At 42.6% G+C, this 25715-nt stretch overlaps 1 protein-coding gene across 2 annotated transcripts in view; it reads left to right on the top strand.

The window, feature by feature from the left end:
- The window catches only part of ndst2a (N-deacetylase/N-sulfotransferase (heparan glucosaminyl) 2a), a 53514-nt gene that overhangs the window by 8408 nt on the left and 19391 nt on the right, over positions 1–25715 (top strand). For both annotated transcript variants that reach the window (XM_026191234.2, XM_026191235.2), the window contains exons 2-5: positions 4236–4297; positions 7596–9239; positions 18411–18498; positions 21672–21826. In XM_026191234.2, the coding sequence (XP_026047019.1) occupies positions 8172–9239; positions 18411–18498; positions 21672–21826 (1311 nt within the window). In that variant the 5' untranslated portion in view covers positions 4236–4297; positions 7596–8171. The remainder of the gene's footprint in view (positions 1–4235; positions 4298–7595; positions 9240–18410; positions 18499–21671; positions 21827–25715) is intronic.

Here is a 25715-nt window from a genome sequence, read left to right as displayed (position 1 = left end):
TGCATTTGTTCATAGCAATGAACAGGGATTTGTTATTATTGTTATTTGACTAGCATTAAGGTGTGCATCTGTGTTCATGCTATTGAGGGGAGGGGCCGTGTAAAGTTCTGTGTCAGCTGGAGTACCGGTAGTTGAAAATGGCACTTTTAGTGTCAACACAGTTAGATATGATCCAATAGTAATATTGATCAGTATCAATTAATGCATTTCCTTGCATTTTTGATCTTCAGTGGATAGGACCTATAAACCAGCAGTCCCCACCTTTTTTGTGCCACAGACCAGTTTATATCTGACAATATTTTCACGGACTGACCTTAAAGGTGTGCAGTGTGGCTCCCTGTACCTCCTCAACAGGAGCTCATGAATGAATAAATGGTGTGTCACAAAAATTTGAATATCATTACATTTTTATGTGATTTAATTAAAGGCTTGTATATTATGTGAACTACTTAGAGTCTTTGTTTTAATTTTGATGGTTATTGCTTATAGATCATGAACATAAGAAATCCAGTATCTTAGAGTATGACATTATTTCATTTTGCCTTTCTGTACGAATAAAGTCCAACCCCACCCCTAACTTTTTCTTATTCTCAGAATGGACAGGGTAGGGTAGTGATTGGTCAAATTTAAATATCATCTGATGGCATGATTCACACATGTTTAATCTCACAATGGAAAGTCACTCCTCTGCCTGAAAGATTACAGCTTGGAGGTTTTTGACTTCCGATGCAAGCAACAGCCTGAACTCAACTGCTTTAAAAGGCTGACTGTTCAGAGTGTTGTATTGTAGCATTTCAAGGAGAGTTGACTGGAGAATAAAAGTGTAATAAGAAAAGCTACACAAGCAACAGGTATGATGGCAGCCACCTGTACAAGGAGACTACTTTTGATACCAGAAGAAAGGTCACGATCAAAATTATTAGGGTTTCGCCTACTGGCCTGCTTCAAATCCACCTCCATCGTCCCGATACCCAAAAACTCCAACCCATCTTGCCTCAATGACTACCGCCCAGTAGCACTCACCCCCATCATCACTAAGTGCTTAGAGCAGCTGGTCCTAGCACACTTCAAATCCTGTCTCCCCCCCACCCTGGACCCCCACCAATTCGCATACCGCCAGAACAGGAGCACAGAGGATGCAGTCTCCATCGCACTGCACTCTGTCCTCTCACACCTGGACAACAACAACACCTACGCCAGAATGCTGTTTATAGACTTCAGTTCAACATTCAATACAATCCACCCCTCACAACTCATCAGGAAACTGACAGACCTGGGCATCAGTTCCCTCATGTGCAAATGGTTACTGGACTTCCTGACCAACCGCCCCCAACATGTCCGGCTGGATAACCGCTGCTCATCTACCATCACGATGAACACCGGTGTACCACAAGGCTGTGTGATGAGCCCTTTCCTCTACTCCCTCTTCACCCACGACTGCAGACCTGCTGATGGTTCCAACACCATCATTAAGTTTGCAGATGACACCACGGTGATTGGCCTCATCAGTGACAACGATGAGGTGGATCGTCTGGCTGAGTGGTGCGACAGAACCAACCTGCTGCTTAACACCGAGAAGACCAAGGAGCTCATCGTGGACTACAGGAGGAATGCTGACCCACATCCACCCATCCACATTAAGGGGACGGCTGTGGAGCGTGTGAGCAGCTTCAAGTTCCTGGGAGTCCACATCTCCGAGGATCTCACCTGGACGACCAACTGCTCCAAGCTGGTCAAGAAGGCTCACCAGCGCCTCTTCTTCTTGAGGACTCTGAGGAAGAACCACCTGTCCTCAGACATCCTGGTGAACTTCTATCGTTGCACTAGAGCTGGGCGATAGAACGATAATGATATGTATCGCGATATAACTTTTACTCGATAGAGAAACTATCGCGATAGACCTCGCCGCTCTTCTCCTCTTAAAAAAAAAAAAAAAAAAAAAAAAGACCAGCCAATCCAAATTAAGTAGCGCAGAGCCGAACCAATCACAGCCACAGCGTCACATCGCGTGACTTGTTACGTACAGCACAAGTGCCAAGCTGCACGTGTGTTTGTTTGGGAAGCAGCCAGCGGGTAATGGAGGAAATGAGTGTGCCGACTAGAAAAATCAACCGAGCGTGACCGAAGAGAAAACAGATGATGGTTCCAATGCCGGAGAGATTGTCAAACGGAAGAGCCATAGAAGTTCCGTAGTGTGAAGGTATTTCGGCTATTTCAAGTCTGACAAAAAACAGAGTAGCGTGCACTGTAAATTGTGCCGAAAGCAAGTCTGGAAATACAATAAACTGGTGCACACTGTGCGCCACGTTATTGTTTCGGTGAAATGAATTTCTACAATACTGTTACTGTTAATTCTACTCTCTGCAGTGTTTAAATGCTTACATATACACACAGTTACTGTCCCTCCACACATACGACTCGGTTCTGCTTCTATGCCCCAGCTTTGTTTACTTTTTCCCACCGAGGCTTCTAGACTTCTGATTGGCCAACATTTCTGCATGGTTAGGAATCTAGCGCCACCTGCTGCTTTGGCATGTTCATAGCAGCGTTTTCCTTCATTTCAGCCTTTATGTGTGGACGGGATTATTTTTTTAAAACGAAAACGGAAAATCTCCGTTTTCAAAAATACCCGCGTACGTGTGGACGTAGCCTCAGTCTCTGACTGGAAGCGCTAATTCGTCAGACTAAAGTAACTGTTAAAACTGTTTGAAAAGCTAAGCTATACAACAAGGAGAGATTGAGAATTTCCTTTTAGTTCTCAGTTTATTTGATATTGACAAAAGTTAGTCAGTTTTGTCTGTTCTTCTGTAAAACAAACAAAGATTTATCTTTAGAATTAATATTTTGTTTCTAAGTGGAATTGACAATTTAGTAGTCTGTTTCGTTTGTTCTATTTTGAAACTTAAACGCTTTAGCGGCTGCCTTTTGTGTAGTTTGCAATATTTGCCTTTATTTATCTGGAAAAGTCTCATGTTCCTTAAGTACATCTACCCTGTTGAACTTCATCCATCCATTCGCGTCCGCTTAATGGATGAACTTATTATGGGAAATAAATATTTAAATAAAAACAAGGTGCTGATTATTTCACATTTTACTTGTGAGCAACGGCACAATTAAATCTTACAAATATAGTTATTTGGCTTATATCGTGATAGATATCGTTATCGCCTGAAATGAAAAAAAAAAAACATATCGTGATATGAAAAAATCTCATATCGCCCAGCTCTACGTTGCACCATCGAGAGCATCCTGACCAACTGTATAACAGTCTGGTACGGGAACTGCTCTGCCTCGGACCGGAAGGCGTTGCAGAGGGTCGTGAAAACTGCCCAGCGCATCGCCAGAGCACCACTTCCTGCCATGAAAGACATCTACAGGAAGCGGTGTCTGAAAAGGGCTGGGAAAATCATCAAAGACCCCAGTCACCCATCACATGGACTCTTCACCCTCCTGCCCTCTGGGAGGCGCTACAGGAGCCTCCGGACTAAGACCACCAGGTACCGGAACAGCTTCTTCCCCACAGCTGTCAGACTCCTGAACTCTGCCTCCTGACATCTGACCCACGTTAACACATGGACTGAACACACACACACCCACAATGGACAACTGTACCCTCAAACACAATAATAACATGGACTGAACCGCCACTCACAACCACTAGCACTTTATATAGCCTCTGTAGAAACTATCCACACCCTCACTTATCTTAACTGCACTACTGTATAGCTCTGTGTAAATAATCATTCTGTACATTCAATAATCTTTAACCCTACAACTGTTTACAACTTGCACAGTTCCCATTTCTGTATAGCTGTATATCTCAGATTCTGTAAAGTTATTTATTTCATATTCTGTATAGTTTTTCATATTTATATCCTGTTCATAGCCTGTACATAGCGTGTACTCACTACAGCCTGTACATACTTATAGTTATAGAATATTCACAACATACTTCATACCGTGTACATTATAACATACCGTAATAGACCCATTTCTGTAATATACTCACATATCTATATTATTGCTAATATATATATTGTAATATATCTATATCACTAAAGCACTTCTGGATGGATGCAAACTGCATTTCGTTGCCCTGTACCTGTGCATGTGCAATGACAATAAAGTTGAATTCTATTCTATTCTATTCTAATAACTTGAATTTTCTGTATTTTTTTTTCTGTACTCCTATGCTCACTATCTTAATCACTCCTATCTCATCTTTCCTTTTTCAGATGGTGGCACCAATGTTGAGCTGAAGGACTTGCAACTGTGGATGGAAAGCTGTTCAAGTAATGTCAGTACATTTTATTCCTTATTCAACTTTAGTCCATCTTCATGTTCTAGAGGCATCAGAGTTATACTACAGTGCCGATCAAAAGTTTAAGACCACTTGAAAAATGGCAAAAAATCTTATTTTGCATGTTTGGATCTTAACAGGGTTAAAGTAGAGTTTTAACATGCAACAAGAAGAAATGGGAGTGAGATGAAATATTTTTCAATCATGCAATTTATTGAAAACAATGCTTAAACTGAAACAGGCTGTTTTTACACCTGATCAAAAGTTTAGGATCACACCTCCAAAAAAAAACCTGCCAACACCCCCTAAACAGAAATCAAGTTTCCAAACATGACCAAAGCGGTGTGTAAGCAAAGTATTCAAACACGGCTAACTTGCATGAGCATGTAAGTGTCAATCATCCGGCTGATTATGCTAGGTGTCACCAGCTTCTGCAGCTCCATCAACAAGCATTTTGAAGTGATCTTAAACTTTCGATCAGAACTATAGTCATCTACAGATCTTATCCTGATACATTTTATCTGTGTAATCAGTGTTTTCTCAAATTTTCATTGAGACAGTATTGTGCAAAAGTCTTGAGTAAAAGTATGCCCTATTGCCTTCACATAACAAACATCTTAGGAATAAACTGTTTCTCTCTTAAGACACTTTATTTTCAGAAATGCTTCATTTGTTCTCATTTCTGTAGTCTAAATTATTTATTTAGATGTTGCCTCAAAATTGGCATATCTCAGCATGACCAAAAAGGGGATTGTGTTGATCTAGAGTAGCATTTTCAGTGGAGAAATGTTTTGTCACTCATCAGACTCAGCTGTCTGCAGGTTTCCCCAACCTTATAAACGGTGACTGAAGTACCTAGTTCCTTGGATGAGTGACGAAACATTTCTCCCAAGAAAACGCTGCGACCCTGGCAAAGGGAAGACAAAAAAAAAGTGTCAGACCTAAAAAATTAATTAATTAATTAAAAAACATTTTTAAAAAAGCTTTTCTTTCCAATTTCCTTAGATTACTATGACCGAGAACCTTCACAGACATACTTACATAAACCTAAAAGTTAGGGTTACTGAAGTTGGACTACCTGGTATATAATGTTGTGCTACGTGATTGCTAGCGACACAGCTATGTTAGCATAACATTAGCACAGTGAAGCTGGAGGATGAACGCCAACTTTTTTTCCACTCGATAAAAGTTAACGTGAGGGATTCTGGTGGTCAGGGACAAATGCAATCGCATGGCAGGATGCTGTAAACGGACCAAACTTCAGTCAGGAGAACAACTGAGATTATTCATCCACAATACGAGGTTAGTCATTAATATCCTGCAACAACATGGGAACAGAACAGCTGCGAGAGAATTCAACATTAATGAATCAATGTTACGGAAGTGGAGGAAGCGCAGTTTTTGGCTTTCCCCATATTTCAAGAGTGCTTCATCTCTTTGCTGTGACTGTCGCCCGGCATAATTTGCAGATGATAATGGTTGTAGCCGCTGCGATGCTTTCGACCAAAACAGGCGCAGCTTGATGACATCATCAACATGCGCTATCGCGCTAGAGCGGTATAGAGATTGACAGACCACGTGACTTTCGCGCATTGCATGCCGGTAACTCGTGGCAAAACAATCCAAGTACCTGCATCAAATGCAAGCATTTGCAGCACCGCAAAACGTTCATTCTTCGGTTCCAATAAATTCTTGCTTTTTCTTTGCCCCCCAAAAAGGTATGTACAAAACGAAGGAGAACAATGCCGGTCCGTACAAAGACAGACTTAATGAAAAGTCAAAGAAAAGATACGAGGAAAAAAATCAAACCAGTGAACGTGTTAGATCCTTACGAGCACACAGAGGGACAAAATACGTTAGCGTGCTGCCCAACTTCACCACGCTCATATTTATAATTATACGGTTCTTGGAGTGAGTGCATACACTCATGAAGTTTAGTAACTTCAGGTCACTGCAACAAGCCCAGGTACAGTTTACCGACGGATGGGTGCAGGACCTTGAAATGCACCGTGTAGAAAGTAAAGACCATCGTACATATCATAAGTTTACCAGCCTCACAAATCGTCGTCATAAATACACATTTGTTAACCGTTTATTAATATAACCTTTGAGCTCAACGGTAATTAATTAGTAGTAGAAATAATTTCTGGTACGCATCACAGAAATGTAGCAGTGACAATAATACTGTATGCTGTAATCGTACTGGACAATTAGTGATACAAAAAACCTGTTTTATCCTGTGAATAAAAGTATATGTTTTTGTCAATGTACCATAATAACAGAAGCGAAACACAATATTGTGTCAGGACAATTCACTATTTATGCACAATAAACAAAGGAGCATAGCGCCACAATTTCTGTTCAGCGCCAGACTTGCTTGTAACCTATATCACCAATTATGTTAAGAAAAATGACGCATTAACTACAACAGCAGACTGACCTTTGTGGAAATGCTTGGAGCAGACTAACCTGTGAGCTGGAGTGTTCTGGGACGTTATATTTGGTCTTTGAATGGCTGCAATCCAGACCATCCGTCGCCTCTTTGTTAGTTCGGAAACATGGCTCGAACAATTTCTCTTCAACGACGTAATCCGATAACAACCGATCTCTTTACCCGTCGGCTTTCCGTGGCTGTCATGCGACCGGCTATTGCAGTTAATAATACAACAGCTTCTTGCCATTTTTTGGGCTTCTTTTTATCGCTGTATAACTGATTTCAATTGAAAGCCTGCGTGCGCTAGTACCTCTTGCCACGAGTTCCCAGAATTCTTTGCGGTTTTACCCCTGAGTGACGTCACATTTTCAATCTCTATAGTCAAAATCTCTATCGTTGGCCAAATTTATATCGTTTCTATCGTATATCGTTTATATCGCCCACCCCTAGTAACTACCAGAGTTCCTATACTTAAACTCTCACTATCACTAAAACTCTCGTCTAAACCAAGTGATTTTTTTCTAGTGTAGCAATGAAACAGATGTTAAAGTGATGCAGAATTGGCACATTGCTGAGTATTGACAATTTACTTTCTTTGTACTTTGTAAATTCTAGGGGAATGGAGGGGGAGGAACACAAGCTATAAAATGTGTAGTTGATTTTGCTTTGTCCATGGTGTGTGTAGAGTAGTACTTTCTTCTGTTTAATATCGTAATTGTGGCTACAGAAAACATGGAATTTTTGAGAATGGCTCTAAGAACTAACAGCTGATGTCTAGTGAATCATTTTTCCCCCTTACCCTTTGTTGTAATTTTCACTGCCTTTTTCTCACCCTCCCACTTGTCTCTCCCCATTTTCCAGGTGTCTTTCGGCAATGTACAGACAATGTGTCCCAAGGAGGGTCGGCCCCAAAATACATTCTACAAGCATTGATGCTTCCATGGCTGACGGACTTGTCAGGCATCTGCAAAAGAAGAGACACTCGCATTGTGCAATATCTGCTTAAACTTTTTAAGAACTGCTGACCAACCGGCAGGAACTTGAGATTGAACTTTTGGTGTGGTATTGAAGACCCCGACCAGTTCTCAGCCAGAGACCACTGGTGTTGGTGTTCATTTTTATTGACCCATCTTACATTTCTTACTCTTCAGACCCTGTATTGGTACCTTTCAAATTGGAGAAAGGAAGTTGCAGAGTTTTTTGTTTGTTTGTTTTTTGACACTGCTGAGCCATAAGGACAGAAGAGGTAATGGATGATGTTGGCCATGGTGACGTAGTGTAAATGGCTATTCTTCAGCACATCCCGGTGCCAGTATCTACTGCTCGATCTTCCTCTTCCACTCCCCTCTCCTCTTGCTCCTACTTCCCTTATCTGCTGTCCTTCCTTAATCATTACTGCCTCTTGCTGTCCAGTCCTGCCTTTACCCTCCAAACACCATGGTGGGTTCAGGGTTGGGTGTTTGGAAGCTAATGCGAGGTGTCCGCCAGCTAGAGCTCCATCGCCTCATCCTGGCGCTCATCATCTTCTGCTTGCTGTCCATGGCCTTTTTAGCTTACTATGTCTCCAACAGCCCAAAAATCAAGGAGGCCCCTCCTTTACCTTTTAGTGATTGTGGCGGAGGTGGTGGGATTTCACTAGGAGTAAGTACGGGCGATGCAGAAGGAGGGCCAGGTGGCCAGAGGGCACCACTTTTTCTTCCTCCGCGCCAGGGACAACTACACCATGTTAAGGATAATTTAAAGACGGAGCCTGTGGTTCTGGTATTTGTAGAGAGCATCTATTCCCAACTGGGCCAGGAGATTGTAGCCATATTGGAGTCAAGTCGCTTTCACTACCGGACAGAGATTGCTCCTGGTAAAGGTGACATGCCCACATTGACAGAACGTAACCGTGGACGCTATACTTTGATCATCTATGAAAATGTCTTGAAATATGTCAATCTTGATTCGTGGAACCGTGACTTGCTGGACAAGTATTGTGCTGAGTATGGAGTAGGTGTCATTGGCTTTTTCAAAGCGAATGAAAACTCTCCTTTCAGTGCACAGCTCAAAGGCTTTCCTCTCTATCTACACTCGCACTTGGGACTCAGGGACTACCGCATCAACCCCGCTGCTCCTCTACTCTACATCACCAAGCCTAATCAGATGGAGCAGGGCTCCTTACCAGGCGATGACTGGACCATTTTCCAGTCTAACCATTCTACCTATGAACCAGTGCTTCTAGCTAGAACCAAGACCTCAGATACACTGGCGCATTTTGGACCCAGCCCTTTGCGGGCCCTTCATGCCACAGTAATCCAAGACTTGGGGCTCCACGATGGCATTCAAAGAGTTCTTTTTGGAAATAATCTCAACTACTGGCTTCACAAGCTAGTGTTTGTGGATGCTATTGCCTACTTGACAGGAAAGAGACTGTGTTTGTCCTTGGACCGTCACATCCTCGTAGACGTGGACGACATATTTGTTGGCAAGGAGGGAACCCGTATGAAGGTGTCTGATGTGGAGGTGGGTGAGCCTTGTCAGCCGTACATACAGTTGGTTCCTCTGTTTTGTTTTGTGTTTGTTTTTATTTACAGTACCAAAGTTTTTGCAATTTTGCCTTGGTACACCACCAAAGTTGATTTTAAGTCAAACAATCAAGATGTGATTAAAGTGTAGAATATCACCTTCAATTCAAGGGGTTTAACAAATACATTACATTAACTGTTTAGGAATTATATCCATTTTTATGCACAGTATCCCATTTCAGAGGTTTCTAAGTAATTTTATGTATATGGATTATTTTTAATGCTCAGATGAAAATTCTTTGCAGTTTCCTTAGACATCACCAAGTCTCACTGAAGTTAAAACAGAAAGCAGAAAATGAAAAGCCGCGCTATTGGGTACTGATCGGTACCCTGCTCAGACAATGATAGGAACACTCTTGAGGTAGGCATAACTTCCCTAGATTAATTTTGAATCAGTTCTTCTTACCATGAAAAGAATTCCACATCCATGAGTCCCTCTGGGCCCCAGTGCCCAAAATTTCTATTTGTTTGTTTTTTTGTTTTTTGTTACTCAAGGGCGTAGATTTGGCATGGACGGAAGGGACATGTCCCCACCAATATACAGCGATTATTGAACTCTCCCCACCAATAATTTGATCTCTTCGAGTGAAGAAAAACAAACCCGATAGAAAGAAAAAAACAAACAAACAAAAAAACATCTGTCAATGTCTCACTCACCCAGCTGTGCAGAAAGACTTAAATTACGTCCTCAACTGGAGTCCTACCTCATGTGACAAATATGGCCAATGTGATTGACTGTGCCCTTCAGGGAGCTCTGTTTAGTTTTAGCAGCAGCAAGCCTGCGCTGCAAGGACCTGCAAGGAGGAGAGGAGGATGGCAGCAAAAAGGAAAGACCTGAATCTAAAAAAAATATTTTTCAAAGAAACCTGTAAGTCACTTAAAGTCAAGCTCACTCATAAAATGTGTCCCTCATAATAACGTTACAGGCTATGCTAGGCCATACATGCCAACACTTCCGATTTTTCCGGGAGAATCCCGAAAATCTCCCGGAGCCACCATTCTCCCCAATTTCTCCCGATTTTCCACCTGGGCAACAAAATTGAAAAACCATATCCCAGATTGGCCCAGCCAATTCCAGTTTCCAACAATGGCTACTACTACTGCAGCTACTTAGTTTTAATATTACTCTTATTAATCTTTCTGGGTTGCAAAATAAACTTTTAACATATTTTCAGGCGAGAATGTAGCTGCGTAAACTTCAAATAACTTAAACATGTTATTGTTTGGCCTTTTTCTGTGTTTTATTTGTTCGTGAGTAAATCGGTTTAGCTGAGATTAAAGTTATTAGATTAGATTAAATAAAATTTTATTAATCCCTTGGGAGGGTTCCTCCGGGGTTTTCACACAGCTAAATAAATGTCAATCAGAAAACTAATTAAACAGAAGTGTGAGACGGTCGAGAATCTACGCCAGTGTCCGGTTATATTTTAGACAGCAAGGAGCAGACGGCAGAGGTGACGTAATTCTGACGGCTAGAATATCCAATTTCACAGTCGCTCATTTCCGGTCTCCCCGGCTTTCGGAGGACCCGGCCCACTTAGACCGAAAAGGCCGGGTCCTCAGGTGGACGCAGCCTCTGAATTTGGACAATAATAACAGTGACATTTAACTTATTTTATCCAATAAGTAAACACTGTAAAATTCAAGTTTTTTTGTATATATCAGTCATTTGTTTAATAGTAATTTAACGTTATATAATTCACATATAAAACTATGAATTATAATTTTAAATGGTTTAAAAGCATGTAGAATAGCATATGTAGGCAAGTATATTTCTCCTTTTTTTTATCAAGAAGTAAAGAGAAAAAGGAAAAAATAAGAAACAGGGCAGGGTTCGGTGGTTGAATCATCCGTCTCCACCAATGCCAAAGCCAAATCTACGCCCTTGTTGTCACTGCACAGAGTCGGCTGTGGAGACTTTACCTTATAGGGTAGGTTTGTTTGTTTATTCCAGTGATGGCCTCTAGGATTTAGAAAAATCAATTTCCCAATTCAAATTTAATTTAATTTGAATAATCTGATATAGATTCTTAAAACGTGAAAATCATTTTTTAAATATAAATGGTTGTTTTCCAGAAATGCCAAAATCTCAGGTAAGAGTACACAAAAGTACTCCAACAGCTGCCTTAAAGAGCAGGTGAATGGACTCCGCAAAAATGTAAACACAAAGTGCGATTGTTCACACCGTCGGGTGCTAAAGTGGACATCTCACAGATTCTGAAACTGCAGGTTTTGTCACTCTCCAACCAGAATTCATTGAACCAGCAGTAAAAGAAGTGTAAAACAACGTTTCATGTTTGAAAAAAAATTGATATAAATTTTCTCTTATTTTGGCTGTTTTGCTTCCAGAATCAGAATCAGAATCAGAATGGGGTTTATTGCCAAATGTTGAGCAGGTTTACAACATTAGGAAATTGCTGCGGTGCTTCAGTGCAAACATAGTGTCATAAATAGCACTTAAATAGACATGGAAAAAAATAAAAGTAGGGATAAGAATTAAAAGTGCTACGTGGAAAGATATGTGCATGAGATATACATGAGATATATACATGAGAATAAGAATTAAGAGTGCTACGTTGAAAGATATATACATGAGTGCAGGTGGTGATCAGTGCCAATCATGGAATGATGCAGTGAACACAGCGTAGGGTCATGTGTTAGTGGTGGGTACAGTCATATGGTTATTGTTCATGTGTCCAACAGCAGAGGGGAAGAAACTGTTCTTATGGCGAGAGGTTCTGGTGCGAATGGACCGGAGCCTCCTGCCTGAGGGGAGCAGGTCAAACAGACTGTGTCCAGGGTGAGAAGGGTCAGCTGAGATCCGAGCTGCACGCCGCAATGTCCTGGAGGTGTACAGGTCCTGCAAAGATGGGAGTCTGCAGCCAATCACCTTCTCAGCAGAGCGCACAACACGCTGCAGTCTCTGTTTGTCCCTGATAGTGGCTCCAGCGTACCACACGGTGATGGAGGAGGTGAGGATGGACTCGATGATTGCAGTGTAGAACTGCATCATCGTCCGTGTTGGCAGGTTGAATTTCTTCAGCTGCCTCAGGAAGTACATCCTCTGCTGGGCTTTCTTGATGACGGAGGTGATGGTGGGCTCCCACTTCAGGTCCTGGATGATGGTGGTACCCAGGAAGCGGAATGAGTCCACAGAGGTGATGGGGGTGTCAGTCAGGATGATGGGGGGGAGTGGAGCTGTGTGCTTCCTGAAGTCCACAATAATCTCCACTGTCTTCTGGGCATTCAGCACCAGGTTGTTGTGGCTGCACCAGGACACCAGACGTTCAACCTCTCTCCTGTAGGCAGACTCGTCCCCGTCCGAGATGAGTCCAATAACGGTGGTGTCATCTGCAAACTTGATTAGCTTGACAGACTGGTGGGTGGAGGTGCAGCAGTTGGTGTACAGGGAGAAGAGCAGAGGAGAAAGAACACAGCCCTGAGGGGAGCTGGTGCTGATGGTCCGAGAGTCCGAGACATTCTTTCCCAGCCTCACATGCTGCTTCCTGTCCGTCAGGAAGTCAGTGATCCACCGGCAGATGGGATCAGGCACATTCATCTGGGAAAGCTTGTCTCGGAGATGGTCTGGAAGGATGGTGTTGAAGGCAGAGCTGAAGTCCACAAACAGGATCCTGGCGTAGGTTCCTGGGGAGTCCAGATGCTGCAGGATGAAGTGTAGGGCCATGTTGATGGCGTCGTCTACAGACCTGTTGGCTCTATATGCAAACTGCAGGGGGTCCAGGAGGGGGGCCGTGAGGGTCCTGAGATGGGAGAGAACTAGGCGCTCAAAAGACTTCATGACCACAGATGTCAGAGCCACGGGTCTGTAGTCATTTAGTCCAGTGATCCTAGGTTTCTTGGGGACAGGGATTATGGTGGAGGACTTGAAGCAGGCAGGCACATGACATGCCTGCAGTGAGGAGTTGAAAATGCCAGAAAACACTGGGGCCAGCTCGTTTGCACAGTGTCTGAGGGTGGCAGGAGACACGCCGTCTGGGCCGGGAGCTTTCCGAGCATTCAGGTTCTTAAACTGCTTCCTCACATCTGCTTCATGAATATGAAGAGTTGTGGTGGGAGGAGGTGGTGTGAAATCCTCTTTTGTGTGGGGTGAGGAGGGGGGTGTTGTAGGTGAACGGTTAGAAGGTGGTGATGGCTCTATGGAGGGGGGAGAGGTGGGGGAATTAGTGTCCAAAGTGTCTCTATTGTTGGGGCCGTTGGAGGTGTGAAGGCTGCCTGATGGCTCGTCAAAACGGCAGTAGAAGTCGTTAAGGGTGTTGGCTAAGAGCAAGTCATCAGTGGAGTGGGGGGTTTTAGGCTTGTAGTTGGTGATATTCCTAAAACCTCTCCACACAGAGGCCGAGTCATTCTCTGAGATCTGCTGCTGCATCTTCTCAGAGTGCTGATGTTTAGCAATGTCCACTTCTTTAGTGAACCTGTACTTGGCCTCTCTGTAGCAGTCCCTGTCTCCGCTTCTGAACGCCTTTCTCTTTTCCAGCCACAGCTTTTTGAGTTTAGGAGTAAACCAGGGTTTGTCATTGTTATAACTCACCCTGGTGCGTGATGGCACAATGCTGTCCTCACAGAAGTGGATATAGGAGGTGACAGTGTCCGTAGACTCGTCCAAGCTGTTAGAAGCAGCCTTCATTGTGTCCCAGTCTGTGGTCTCCAAACACGTGCGAAGCTCCTCCACAGCCTCGTTGCTCCACAGTTTTTTAGTCCTCACGACAGGTTTGGAGAGCTTCAGCCTCTGTCTGTACGCGGGGATTAGGTGGATCATGACGTGGTCAGAAAGTCCGAGTGAAGCGCGGGGCACCGCGCGATAGGCCCCGCTGATCGTGCTGTAGCAGTGGTCCAATGTCCTCTCCTCTCTGGTCGGGCATTTAATATACTGCTTATATTTTGGAAGCTCATGGCTCAGATTGGCTTTGTTAAAGTCCCCAAGAGCAATGATGAGAGAGTCCGGGAATGTCCGCTCCATGTGCAGTATCTGCTCCGCGAGTGCGCACTGAGCTGCCTGCGCATCTGCGTCTGGCGGGATGTAAACAGCGGCCAGGATGAATGAAGCAAACTCCCGCGGAGAATAAAACGGTTTGCAGTGGATAAAAAGATATTCCAGAGAGGAAGAGCAGTGCTGAGCAATCACTGTCACATCTGTGCACCAGCCACTATTGATGTAGAAGCAGAGACCTCCACCTTTGGACTTACCGGAGAGAGCGGCCTGCCGGTCCGCGCGCAGCAGATGGAAGCCCTCCAGCTTGAGCGCGCAGTCTGGGATGTTCTCACTGAGCCACGACTCCGTAAAACATAAGACACAGGAGGAGGCAAAGTCTCTGTTCATGCTTCTCATCAGGGCCAGTTCGTCAATCTTATTCCCGAGTGAGCGTACATTAGAAAGGAAGATCCCAGGAAGAGCAGTTCGCAGTCCGCGTCTCCTCAAACGCACGAGTGCGCCGGCTCGCTTCCCTCTCTTTCGGCGTCTCGCTTTCCTGGTCAGAGTCAGCAGTAAATCTGCCGCAGATGCGACAAATATTGGAAATAAATCCACAGGCGTTGTAGTCCTGTAGTTGAGCTCTTCTCTGGTGTACGAGTATCCAGAGGAGTGCCCAGACACGGAAGAAATGCACAAAAACAAAACAAAAGTAAAGCACTGAAGCACCAGGGCGACCATCCGCGGCGCCATCTTGATGGCCATCTTGATCTTCCAGCGCGGGATTGAGTTGAATCAGGACTTTATGAATCAGAATTGAATCGCTTGTTGAAATCTGGGACAATACGCTGTCCTAATGGCCTCTTTAATTTGCATCAAACTCTATTTGACCTCATGCTGAGCATTCAATTTAAAATATAACTAATATAAGTTCAGCAGTTGGAATAATTTCCAGTTCTTTTATCTGCTTAATTTGCCATGAGATAATAAGGAAACATCTGGCCATGAAACTGTTTTAGTGAATTCTCCAATTAATTTTGAGCATCTGAATATGCGTCTGTGTCTAAAAATGGTTGTATCTATATTATCTATATTAAAAACATCTTTGCAATACTTTTGTTAAACCCTTTTCAATTAATGTAGCTAAGATCAAAAAATGATTTGCTTGTTAATAGCACTCTGTTTACAGTTTGGTAAAAAGTAGACTTTAGGGATGCACCGATACCACTTTTTTGGAAATGAGTACGAGTACTTGCATTTAGTACTCGCTGATACCGAGTACTTAATGAAAACATGATTTAAATTTGCAGGTAACAGCTTTAGTCCTATAATTTAACAAAAAACAAACAAACAAGGGACTAGTTTGGAATTAAGAACATTTATTTAAAATGAAAAGCATGTTGTATGCAACATATTACAGAATAAATAATTATCCATCCATCCATTCGCTTCCGTTTATCCTTTTCAGGGTCGCGGGGGGCGCTGGAGCCTATCCCAGCTGTCATAGGGCGAGAGGCAGGGTACATCCTGGACAGGTCGCCAGTCTGTCGCAGGGCTAACACATAGGGACAGACAACCATTCACACTCACATTCACACCTAGTGGCAATTTGGATTATCCAATTAACCTATCCCCACAAGTTGCATGTCTTTGGACGGTGGGAGGAAGCTGGAGTACCCGGAGAGAACCCACGCAAACACAGGGAGAACATGCAAACTCCACACAGAAAGACCTCGGCCTGATGGTGGAATTTAACTCAGGATCTTCTTGCTGTGCGGCAACAGTGCTAACCACCGTGCCATATATAAATAATTTATAATAATAGTTTTTTTATAAATAATTATAAAAAAACAAAATTTAATTTTAAATTTGTTCATCTGTTTCTCTGTTTAGAAGTCTCACTAGCACAGTCACAGCTGGGATGACATCAGAGGCTAGTGCATCGTAGCTGCTCACTTTTTTTAGTTAGTTCCTCAAAGGGGACGAGAACAGTCGTCTCCATAAGAGCCCATTGGTGAGCGGTGAGATAGTAAGGGAGTTCGTGCTCGGACACGCCCAGCACTCGCTTTTGCTCAATGAGGGACTGGAGCATGTAATACGTGCTGTTCCAGCGCGTCTGTACGTCCTGCTGCAGTCTCTTTATTGGCTGGTTGAGCTGTCCCTGAATATCCTCGAGGCGGGAGTAGGCTAAGGCGGAATGTTTAAAATGCCCAACTATTTTCCGCCCCACTGCTTTAGCATCAGCTATGCTCCTCTGTGCTAATAAGCATGGGTAAATAAGCGTGGGTACAGCAACACAGCGTGGGATTAACCCCTTACATGCCGCTCAAACATAGACAGGTCTCAGACCGTGCTATCGGTCCTCGGTATCGGGGGACTTTTAACGAGTACGAGTACTTTAGAAAATGTGGTGCATCCCTAGTAGACTTCATATAAAAATTCACCTGCAAAATTGGCTTTTTTGATATTGTGATACTAGCACTGCCTACGGATAATAAAACACAAAAAAAATCTATTTCAGTACTACTAAAATGTTAAAATTGTTACTAAAAAACTGAAACAATCAAGTCTATATCACATTTCAGACAAACTTTCAGTGGTGTTTTTGAATCCTAACATTTGATTCATTGCTGACTATTTAATGGAAAAATGATGAAGGATAATATATTTAAAGCTGCCACCATCTTTGAGTGATTGATTTTTGAATAATTTTGATCTTTTAAACCCTTTTTCTAAAGCTCATTAAAGCTTGACCTGCAGAAACAAGGAGATATGCAGTAGAGTTTGAAATGTTTCAGGTTCCACCTTTCACTGCCTCTTTAGGTCTGTGAAGGTTCTCAGTCATCCAGGTCATCGTAGTCAAAGGAGCTTGCAAACAAAAGCGTCTGGACTTCTTTAAGTTGCTTGAAGACGTTTCACCTCTCATCCGAGAAGCTTCTTCAGTTCTAAGGTCAAATGGTGGAGAGTCCCATGTAACATGTTCCCTCTAAGCCTGAAGGAAAAAAGAAGGAACACACACATGTAAAGGAAGCACTCAAAACGTGCGGCTATCCTAAATGGGCGTTCTTAAAGTCAGCAAAGAGGCACAGAAAAGAAGACCAGACACCAGCGAGGGAGGATAAGAAGGACAGACGCAACAACATTGTCATCCCCTATGTAGCCGGTGTATCAGAGAAACTCAGGAGAGTTTTCTCCAAGCATGACATCCCAGTGTATTTCAGACCCAGCAACACGCTCAGACAGAAACTGGTTCACCCGAAAGACAAAAATGCCAAAACACAGACTTAACAATGTGGTGTATGCTGTACAGTGCAGCGAGGAATGCTCAGACCTCTACATTGGAGAGACCAAACAGCCACTTCACAAGCGCATGGCACAACATAGTAGAGCCACCTCCACAGGACAAGACTCAGCAGTCCATCTGCATCTAAAGGTCAAAGGTCACTCTTTCAAGGATGACAATGTTCACATTTTGGACAGAGAGGACAGATGGTTTGAAAGAGGAGTGAAAGAAGCCATCTATGTCCACTGTGAGCGACCATCTTTGAACAGAGGCGGTGGTTTACGACACCAACTGTCTGCCATCTATAATCCAGTTTTGAGATCCCTTCCCAGACGCCTTAACGCCCACTCACATCCTGGGCCATCTGACCTCAGGAATTCGCATGATAAGGTGGGGCCAGGTTTCACAATGAACACCCGAAACTCTGGCTGATTGGGACCCACACCCAGTTTCACACCTTGGCTCAGGCGATTAGAGGATCATCAGGGGGTCCTTTTGTCCCTCTGTGGGGGGAAACTCCCACTAGATTTATATCTGGGACTCTCCACCCTTTGACCTTAGAACTGAAGAAGCTTCTCGGATGAGAGGTGAAACGTCTTCAAGCAACTTAAAGAAGTCCAGAGGCTTTTCTTTGCAAGCTCCTTTCACTGCCTCTTTAGGTTTCATTTATTTGTAACTAACTGGAATTCTTGAATCTAATGTAATTGTAGGTGGTAGGTTGGATAAATGTTTGACTCTATCCATTTGACTGATTATTTCATATTACAAGGATGGACCTGTGTTTCACCCATTGTGTGGCATTTCTGCTCTTTGTCAAATTTCATCCTTCAGGTTAGATTCTGTTAGTAAGGCTTGATTTTTGTAATTGGCAACGGTTAAAATGTGTCATCCTTTTACAGGCATTGCTCAACACACAAAACAAACTGCGAGCACTGGTCCCAAATTTCACCTTTAACTTGGGGTTTTCGGGAAAGTTCTATCACACAGGTATGCATAATCTTTCTGTTTTTCTACATTCACAACAGCCATGAACTTCTTTAGACTGCTCTATTCAAACATGCAGGTGAAAATGGAAACTTGTGTTCTATGCTGGTGTAGTGACCCCTCAGTGTATTCAGAAGGTCACTCATTTCCTGCTGTGCTACATGTGGAAAAGTACAAATGTGGAACATAAAGCGGTTAAAGTATTCAACATGTCAACACAAGTAAAAATATTTCTAACGCTGCTTGTGGTTTTTGTTGCTTTATTTTGATCACAAGCTCTCTTTTTTTATTTCGGCACAACTTGAAGCCTGGAGCGAACTCTTCCTGCAGTTTCCTCCACAGTGTCTCCTCCGTTACTATATAAAGAGAGGGAGTCATTAGTCCCCTCATAAACACCTGTCCCCACTGCCAGCCTGACACAGTCTCATGAGATCACTGCAGCAGGCCAGAGACCTGCCGCAGTGCTATTGACATGAACCCTTTTACCAGATGTCGGTAACAACGTGTCCAATCCAGAAGAAATTAAACCATAGATGGTCCATAAATTATCTGTAATAATGAGAAAGGAAGAAGTATTCAACAAATGAAGAAAGGGAGGCGTGACAGGCATGGAAAATCACAGTACCAGCTGAAAAAGTTGATGACCACTTGTGGAGAGAGATCTGGAAGCAGCCTGTACAATTATTTCCAAGAAAACAATAAGTAATGCAACCACCATAGCTTGTATGCACGCTCACCATACACAACTCTGATGCTGAAGAAAAGGCATGTTGAGGCGTGTTTACAGTTTGCTGAAAAACATTTACACAAGCCTGTGAAATACTGGGAAAATATAGTTTGAGATTCTCTTGGATACGGGAGTCAAAGACACTACTTATCACCCCACAAACACCATGCTTACAATGAGGTTTGGAGGTGGGAACCTCATTGTGTGGGGCTGTTTGTCAGCATACAGCACTGATGTGCTTCATATAATTGAAGGAAGGATGAATAGGAAAAATGTACAGATACATTCTCAAATAAAATCTGCTGCCATTTGCCCACATGATGAAGATGAAACGAAGATGGACGTTTCAGCAGGGCAGTGATCCCAAACACACAGCCAAGGAAACGAAAATAAAGCTGCAATAATGGCCAGGCCTGATCTGAATCCAGTTAAAGATCTGTGGAAAGAACTAAAGCTTGCATGTGTGGATTGCATGCATTGTACATCTGTTGAGAATTTCATGTCAATAGCATCTTTTAAAATATCACCAATTTTCTGAGTGAATATACAGTGGGGCAAAAAAGTATTTAGTCAGCCACCGATTGTGCAAGTTCCCCCACCTAAAATGATGACAGAGGTCAGTAATTTGCACCAGAGGTACACTTCAACTGTGAGAGACAGAATGTGAAAAAAAAATCCATGAATCCACATGGTAGGATTTGTAAAGAATTTATTCGTAAATCAGGGTGGAAAATAAGTATTTGGTCACCTCAAACAAGGAAAATCTCTGGCTCTCACAGACCTGTAACGTCTTCTGTAAGAAGCTTTTCTGTCCCCCACTTGTTACCTGTATGAATGGCACCTGTTTGAACTCATCATCTGTATAAAAGACACCTGTCCACAGCCTCAAACAGTCAGACTCCAAACTCCGCCATGGCCAAGACCAAAGAGCTTTCGAAGGACACCAGGAAAAGTATTGTAGACCTGCACCAGACTGGGAAGAGTGAATCTACAATAGGCAAGCAGCTTGGTGTGAAAAAATCAACTGTGGGAGCAATCATCAGAAAATGGAAGACATACAAGACCACTGATAATCTCCCTCGATCTGGGGCTCCACGCAAGATCTCATCCCGTGGGGTCAAAATGATCATGAGAACGGTGAGCAAAGATCCCAGAACCACACAGGGGGACCTGGTGAATGACCTGCAGAGAGCTGGGACCAAAGTAACAAAGGTCACCATCAGTAACACACTACAACGGCAGGGAATCAAATCCCGCAGTGCCAGACGTGTTCCGCTGCTGAAGCCAGTGCATGTCCAGGCCCGTCTGAAGTTTGCCAGAGAGCACATGGATGATACAGCAGAGGATTGGGAGAATGTCATGTGGGGCCATGTATCGTGAGATTTTGAGCCAAAACCTCCTTCCATCAGTGAGAACTTTGAAGATGAAACGAGGCTGGGTCTTCCAACATGACAATGATCCAAAACACACCGCCCGGGCAACAAAGGAGTGGCTCCGTAAGAAGCATTTGAAAGTCCTGGAGTGGCCTAGCCAGTCTCCAGACCTCAACCCCATAGAAAATCTGTGGCGGGAGTTGAAAGTCCGTGTTGCTCGGCGACAGCCCCAAAACATCACTGCTCTCGAGAAGATCTGCATGGAGGAATGGGCCAAAATACCAGCTACTGTGTGTGCAAACCTGGTAAAGACCTATAGTAAACGTTTGACCTCTGTTATTGCCAACAAAGGTTATGTTACAAAGTATTGAGTTGTATTTTTGTTATTGACCAAATACTTATTTTCCACCCTGATTTACCAATAAATTCTTTACAAATCCTACCATGTGGATTCATGGATTTTTTTTTTCACATTCTGTCTCTCACAGTTGAAGTGTACCTCTGGTGCAAATTACTGACCTCTGTCATCATTTTAGGTGGGGGAACTTGCACAATCGGTGGCTGACTAAATACTTTTTTGCCCCACTGTATGTTCAATACTTATTTTACCCGCTGTATCCTGACCTAACGTTCATGTGTAAAAACGGCCTGATATAATTTCATCAGTGCAGCTTGCTGCTCGAAACATTACCAAGTATAGTTTTGATCTGTGCAGGTTAAAACAGATGCTGTAAAGTCTGTTTGGAAGAACTGGTTTCCTTTGTTAGCGTCGCTGCTGCACGATCAGCAGCACTGACTGGATGATTTCATTCATTTTTCAGTTCCTTTCCTGTGAATGTGAAATGTCTTAAACTTTGAGGGAAATATTTGGCACAAATATTTAGAATTTGGTGGTCAGAGGGGGGCAATGCTACTGTGACTTTAAAATACTTGGCACTGACTCAAACATTAATTGTTCATTCTGGGTTTCAGGGCAAGCTCATCTCATACACTTTCTCTTCCTAGATAAAAGTGAATTCGGTGCAGATCAGGTCATGTTAATTATGCTGTGTGTGCACCTGCTTGTTTGTATTCAGGCACTGATGAAGAGGATCAGGGAGATGACATGCTGCTGCAACACAGGATGGACTTCTGGTGGTTTCCTCACATGTGGAGCCACATGCAGCCTCACCTCTTCCACAATGTCAGCGTTCTGGCTGAGCAGATGAGACTCAACAAGGTTTTTGCTCAGGTGGGCAACATTATTACACTGGGCAGTCTCACAATATGGAAGCTTGATTTCCTGCAATAAAACAAAAACAAAAATACAGCAGATTACAGAGAGGGAGATGCTGCAGTTTTAAAAACAATTCCGCAGGTGCATCTGATCAGTTACACTGACACCGTTCTGTCATTTTGACATGTCACTTCACATTTCAGTGAATATTCTTCACTGCAGCAGTGGTCACGTATAGTTTTACATGATATAGCAGTATTTGTGATGCATCTTTTTCCAAGATGGCGCCAGTGTGTGTGGCTCGCCGTCTGGCTCTTCCTCTGCTGTGTTTGCTTTAGGGCTGCCACGATTTGTCGACTAGTCACGATTACGTCGACGATCAAAATCGTCGACGACTGATTTAATAGTCGACGTGTCGTTTGAAGCTTTGTAAGATCGCAAAAGACGCAGGAATAATAGCAGGATTTAAGAGTGTAATAACGGACTGAAACAGAAGATGGCAGCACAGCATGTACAAGGATGCCAGCTGCCGTTAAACCCCGAAGAAGAAGAAGCTGTGTCCCAGAATTCATAGCGCGGCCCAGCTTAGTTTCCAACAATGGCGGTAGCTAGTTAGTTTTAATATTACTCTTATTATTCTTTCTGGGTCACAAAATAAACATTTAACATATTTTCAGGCGAGAATGTAGCTGTGTAAACCTCAAATATCGGCTCAGTTTATCAGGACACCACATATTTTCAAAAGCGCTCCGACGTTTTCGGAGACGTCTGTTACCCACTAGCTCGATAGCTAGCCGGGGGCTAGGTCACTAGCGCCGTGAGAACACCGGACTCCCGACAAATTGTTTTCAAACCCACCGCCGTCTTTCGCGACTCAGGTTAAATATATATGAGTCACTTAGATAAATTAAAAATGTTATTGTTTGGCTTTTTTTTTTTAGTATTTTATTTGTTCCTGAGTAAATCGGTTTGGCTGAGATTAAAGTTATAGTTTTTACACAGCTGAATAAACGTCAAGCAGACAGCTGATTATCAGAAGTGTGAGACGCTGGAGAATATACTCCGGTGTCCTGTTATATTTTAGATAGCAAGGAGTTTATTAAACTTTACCGAAACAATCTGCAAATTTCATTAAAATTGAATAAACTATCATCTTGTCTTTATTTTTAGTTAGCACCTTAAAAGCTTAAAGCTGTAAGCTAATGATAGTTATATAAGAGCAGATGCTGCTGGTGCAATAAGCTGTAGTTTTACGTCCAGTGGATGATGATCTGATTAGTCGACTAATCGCATAAATAATCGGTGACTAGTCGACTATCAAAATAATCGTTTGTGGCAGCCCTACATGAAGCCCTCAGGTTCCCTTATGATGCTCTCCCTCCTCGATTTTTCAAAGAGGTTTTTCTCACTATAGCATCAGCTGTACAATCCATTGTAAATAGTAGTTTGTCCTCTGGTGTTGTACCTGTCAATCTCAAACATGCGGTGATTCCGCCTCTACTCAAGAAACCTGCTCTTGATCCTGATATTATTGCGAATTACAGACCTATTTCCAAACTGCCTTTTATCTCAAAGATTCTTGAAAAGGTAGTTTACAAGCAATTAATGTCCTTCCTAGAAGAACACGGTATTTTAGAAGTTTTCCAATCTGGTTTTAAAGCTTTACATAGTACCGAATCTGCCCTTTTAAGAGTTTTTAATGATGTGTTTTTGGCAAATGACTCAGGTGACTGTGTTATTATTGTGCTGTTAGATTTAACTGCTGCTTTTGATACAGTGGATCATAATATTTTAATTTCCCGTTTAGAGGAGTTGGTGGGTATGCGGAGTACCGCACTGCAGTGGCTCAGATCCTATTTGGCAGAGCGAACTTTCTCTGTGAAACTCGGGGAGTTTGTATCCTCTGTTGCTTCTCTTCAATGTGGGGTCCCACAGGGTTCAGTTTTAGGCCCGCTTCTTTTCTCTCTATATCTCCTACCCCTTGGGTCTATTTTCAGGAAACATGGGATTTCTTTCCACTGCTACGCCGATGGCTCCCAGATTTATTTCCCACTTAAAAAGATAAATGGCTTCTCAGTAGACCCGCTGCTCAGATGCCTTGATGATATAAGGGCCTGGATGGCTTTGAACTTTTTACATTTTAATGAACAGAAAACAGAAGTGATGGTTTTTGGTGGCGCTTCTGAGGCTATTATAGATCTTGATTCACTGGCACAGTATGTTAAACCAGTCATCACTAATCTGGGAGTTAAAATAGAGGCAAATCTTAAACTTGAAAGCCAGGTCAGAGCTGCTGTAAGATCTAGCTTTTTTTCATTTGAGGGAATTAGCCAAAATAAAGCCTATCTTATCGAAACAGCATTTTCAGACAGTAATCCATGCCTTTGTTACTTCTAGGCTGGATTATTGTAACGCACTTTATTTTGATGCGTCCATTAGGCGCCTGCAGGTTGTGCAAAATGCTGCAGCACGTCTTTTAACTGGAACAAAAAAGTTTGAGCACATTACCCCTATTTTAATTTCACTCCACTGGCTACCTGTACATTTTAGGATTGTTTTTAAAATTCTCTTATTTGCTTTTAAATCTCTTAATGGCCTGGCCCCCCCCTACCTCTCGGAGCTACTACAGCCATATACACCTCCCCGTTCCCTTAGGTCCGCCAATCAGCAGCTCCTTAAGGTACCAAAAACTAAGTATAAATCTAAAGGTGATCGTGCTTTTGCTGTAGTTGCTCCAAAGTTGTGGAATGATCTACCCTTGCATGTAAGGCAGGCCTCTTCTCTCTCTGAATTTAAAAGTCTTCTTAAAACATATTTATTCGCTGAAGCCTTTGCCATTGATTAGAGGGGTTGACTCAATTTGTTTTGACATGTTTTAATTTATTTTAGTTTTTTAGTTATTTATTTTATCTTATCTCATTTTAATTTGCTTTTAGCATGTACAGCACTTTGTGAACTCTGGTTTTATGTTAAAGTGCTTTATAAATAAAGGTGGTATGGTATGGTATGGTATGTCAAGTGACTTTTCTAAATGCATTTTGTAAATGTTCTTACCAGTTAGATGGTACCAGTCAAAACTTTAAACATGTTCACCTGTACATAATTTTGACAGCTGCTTTGATTAGAGAAGCAACATCCTGCATGTAGATATGAGGATGCATCCACAGGTTTATACAGATAGTATCGGACAGTGTGACTCATTTACTTTACTTCAGACACGTGAGCCGTCTCTAATGTCACATGCTGCAAGATCCTGGTTGATTCTGTCTTTGTCCAGGAAAAATGAACTTACGTGCTATAGTTCATTGATTGTAAATGTGCTCAACTTTTAAAAATGTTGAAAAATACCCATTTAAATAGACGTGCTGTTGTCTGATGTAATAATTTTAGAGACAGTTAATTTTCTTTAAAATTGAGAAACAGTTGAAGTCTCAAGCTAACTTCGAGGAAAGAGGCAGAAAATGTTTTTCTGCGTATATTTCAGATCAAACATTTGATTATATGACAAGATAACACAACTAAACACAAAATACAGGTTCTAAATGAAGGTTTTTATTATTAAGGGAAAAAATCCATATCTACATGGAACTGTGTGTGTGGGGGAAACGATCGCTCCCTAAACCTAATAACTGGTTTGGCCGATGCTGCCGTAACATGTTGCTGCTAAGGATGCCCCGAGCGTGAAAGTGGACCCGAATGCAACTTCAGATGGAGGCACAATACTTGGTTTTCTAACAAGACTTTATTAATGAACAGCAAGTGAAATATACTCGGAAGCAAAGAACATGAAGCGTGAGCCAGAGCGAGAGTCGGGGAGTGGGTTTTCAAGTTTTATTGTCATATACGGATAAACAGTTTAACATTTACCTGTAATAAAATTCTTGTGTCCCTCAGCTTTACATGT

This window comes from Astatotilapia calliptera, chromosome 13 (genome assembly GCF_964374335.1).
Source record: "Astatotilapia calliptera chromosome 13, fAstCal68.1, whole genome shotgun sequence".
In the NCBI taxonomy this organism is placed as follows: Eukaryota; Metazoa; Chordata; class Actinopteri; order Cichliformes; family Cichlidae; genus Astatotilapia; species Astatotilapia calliptera.
Note: the sequence above shows the minus strand (reverse complement) of the source record. Positions and strands in the feature narration are given on the sequence as shown.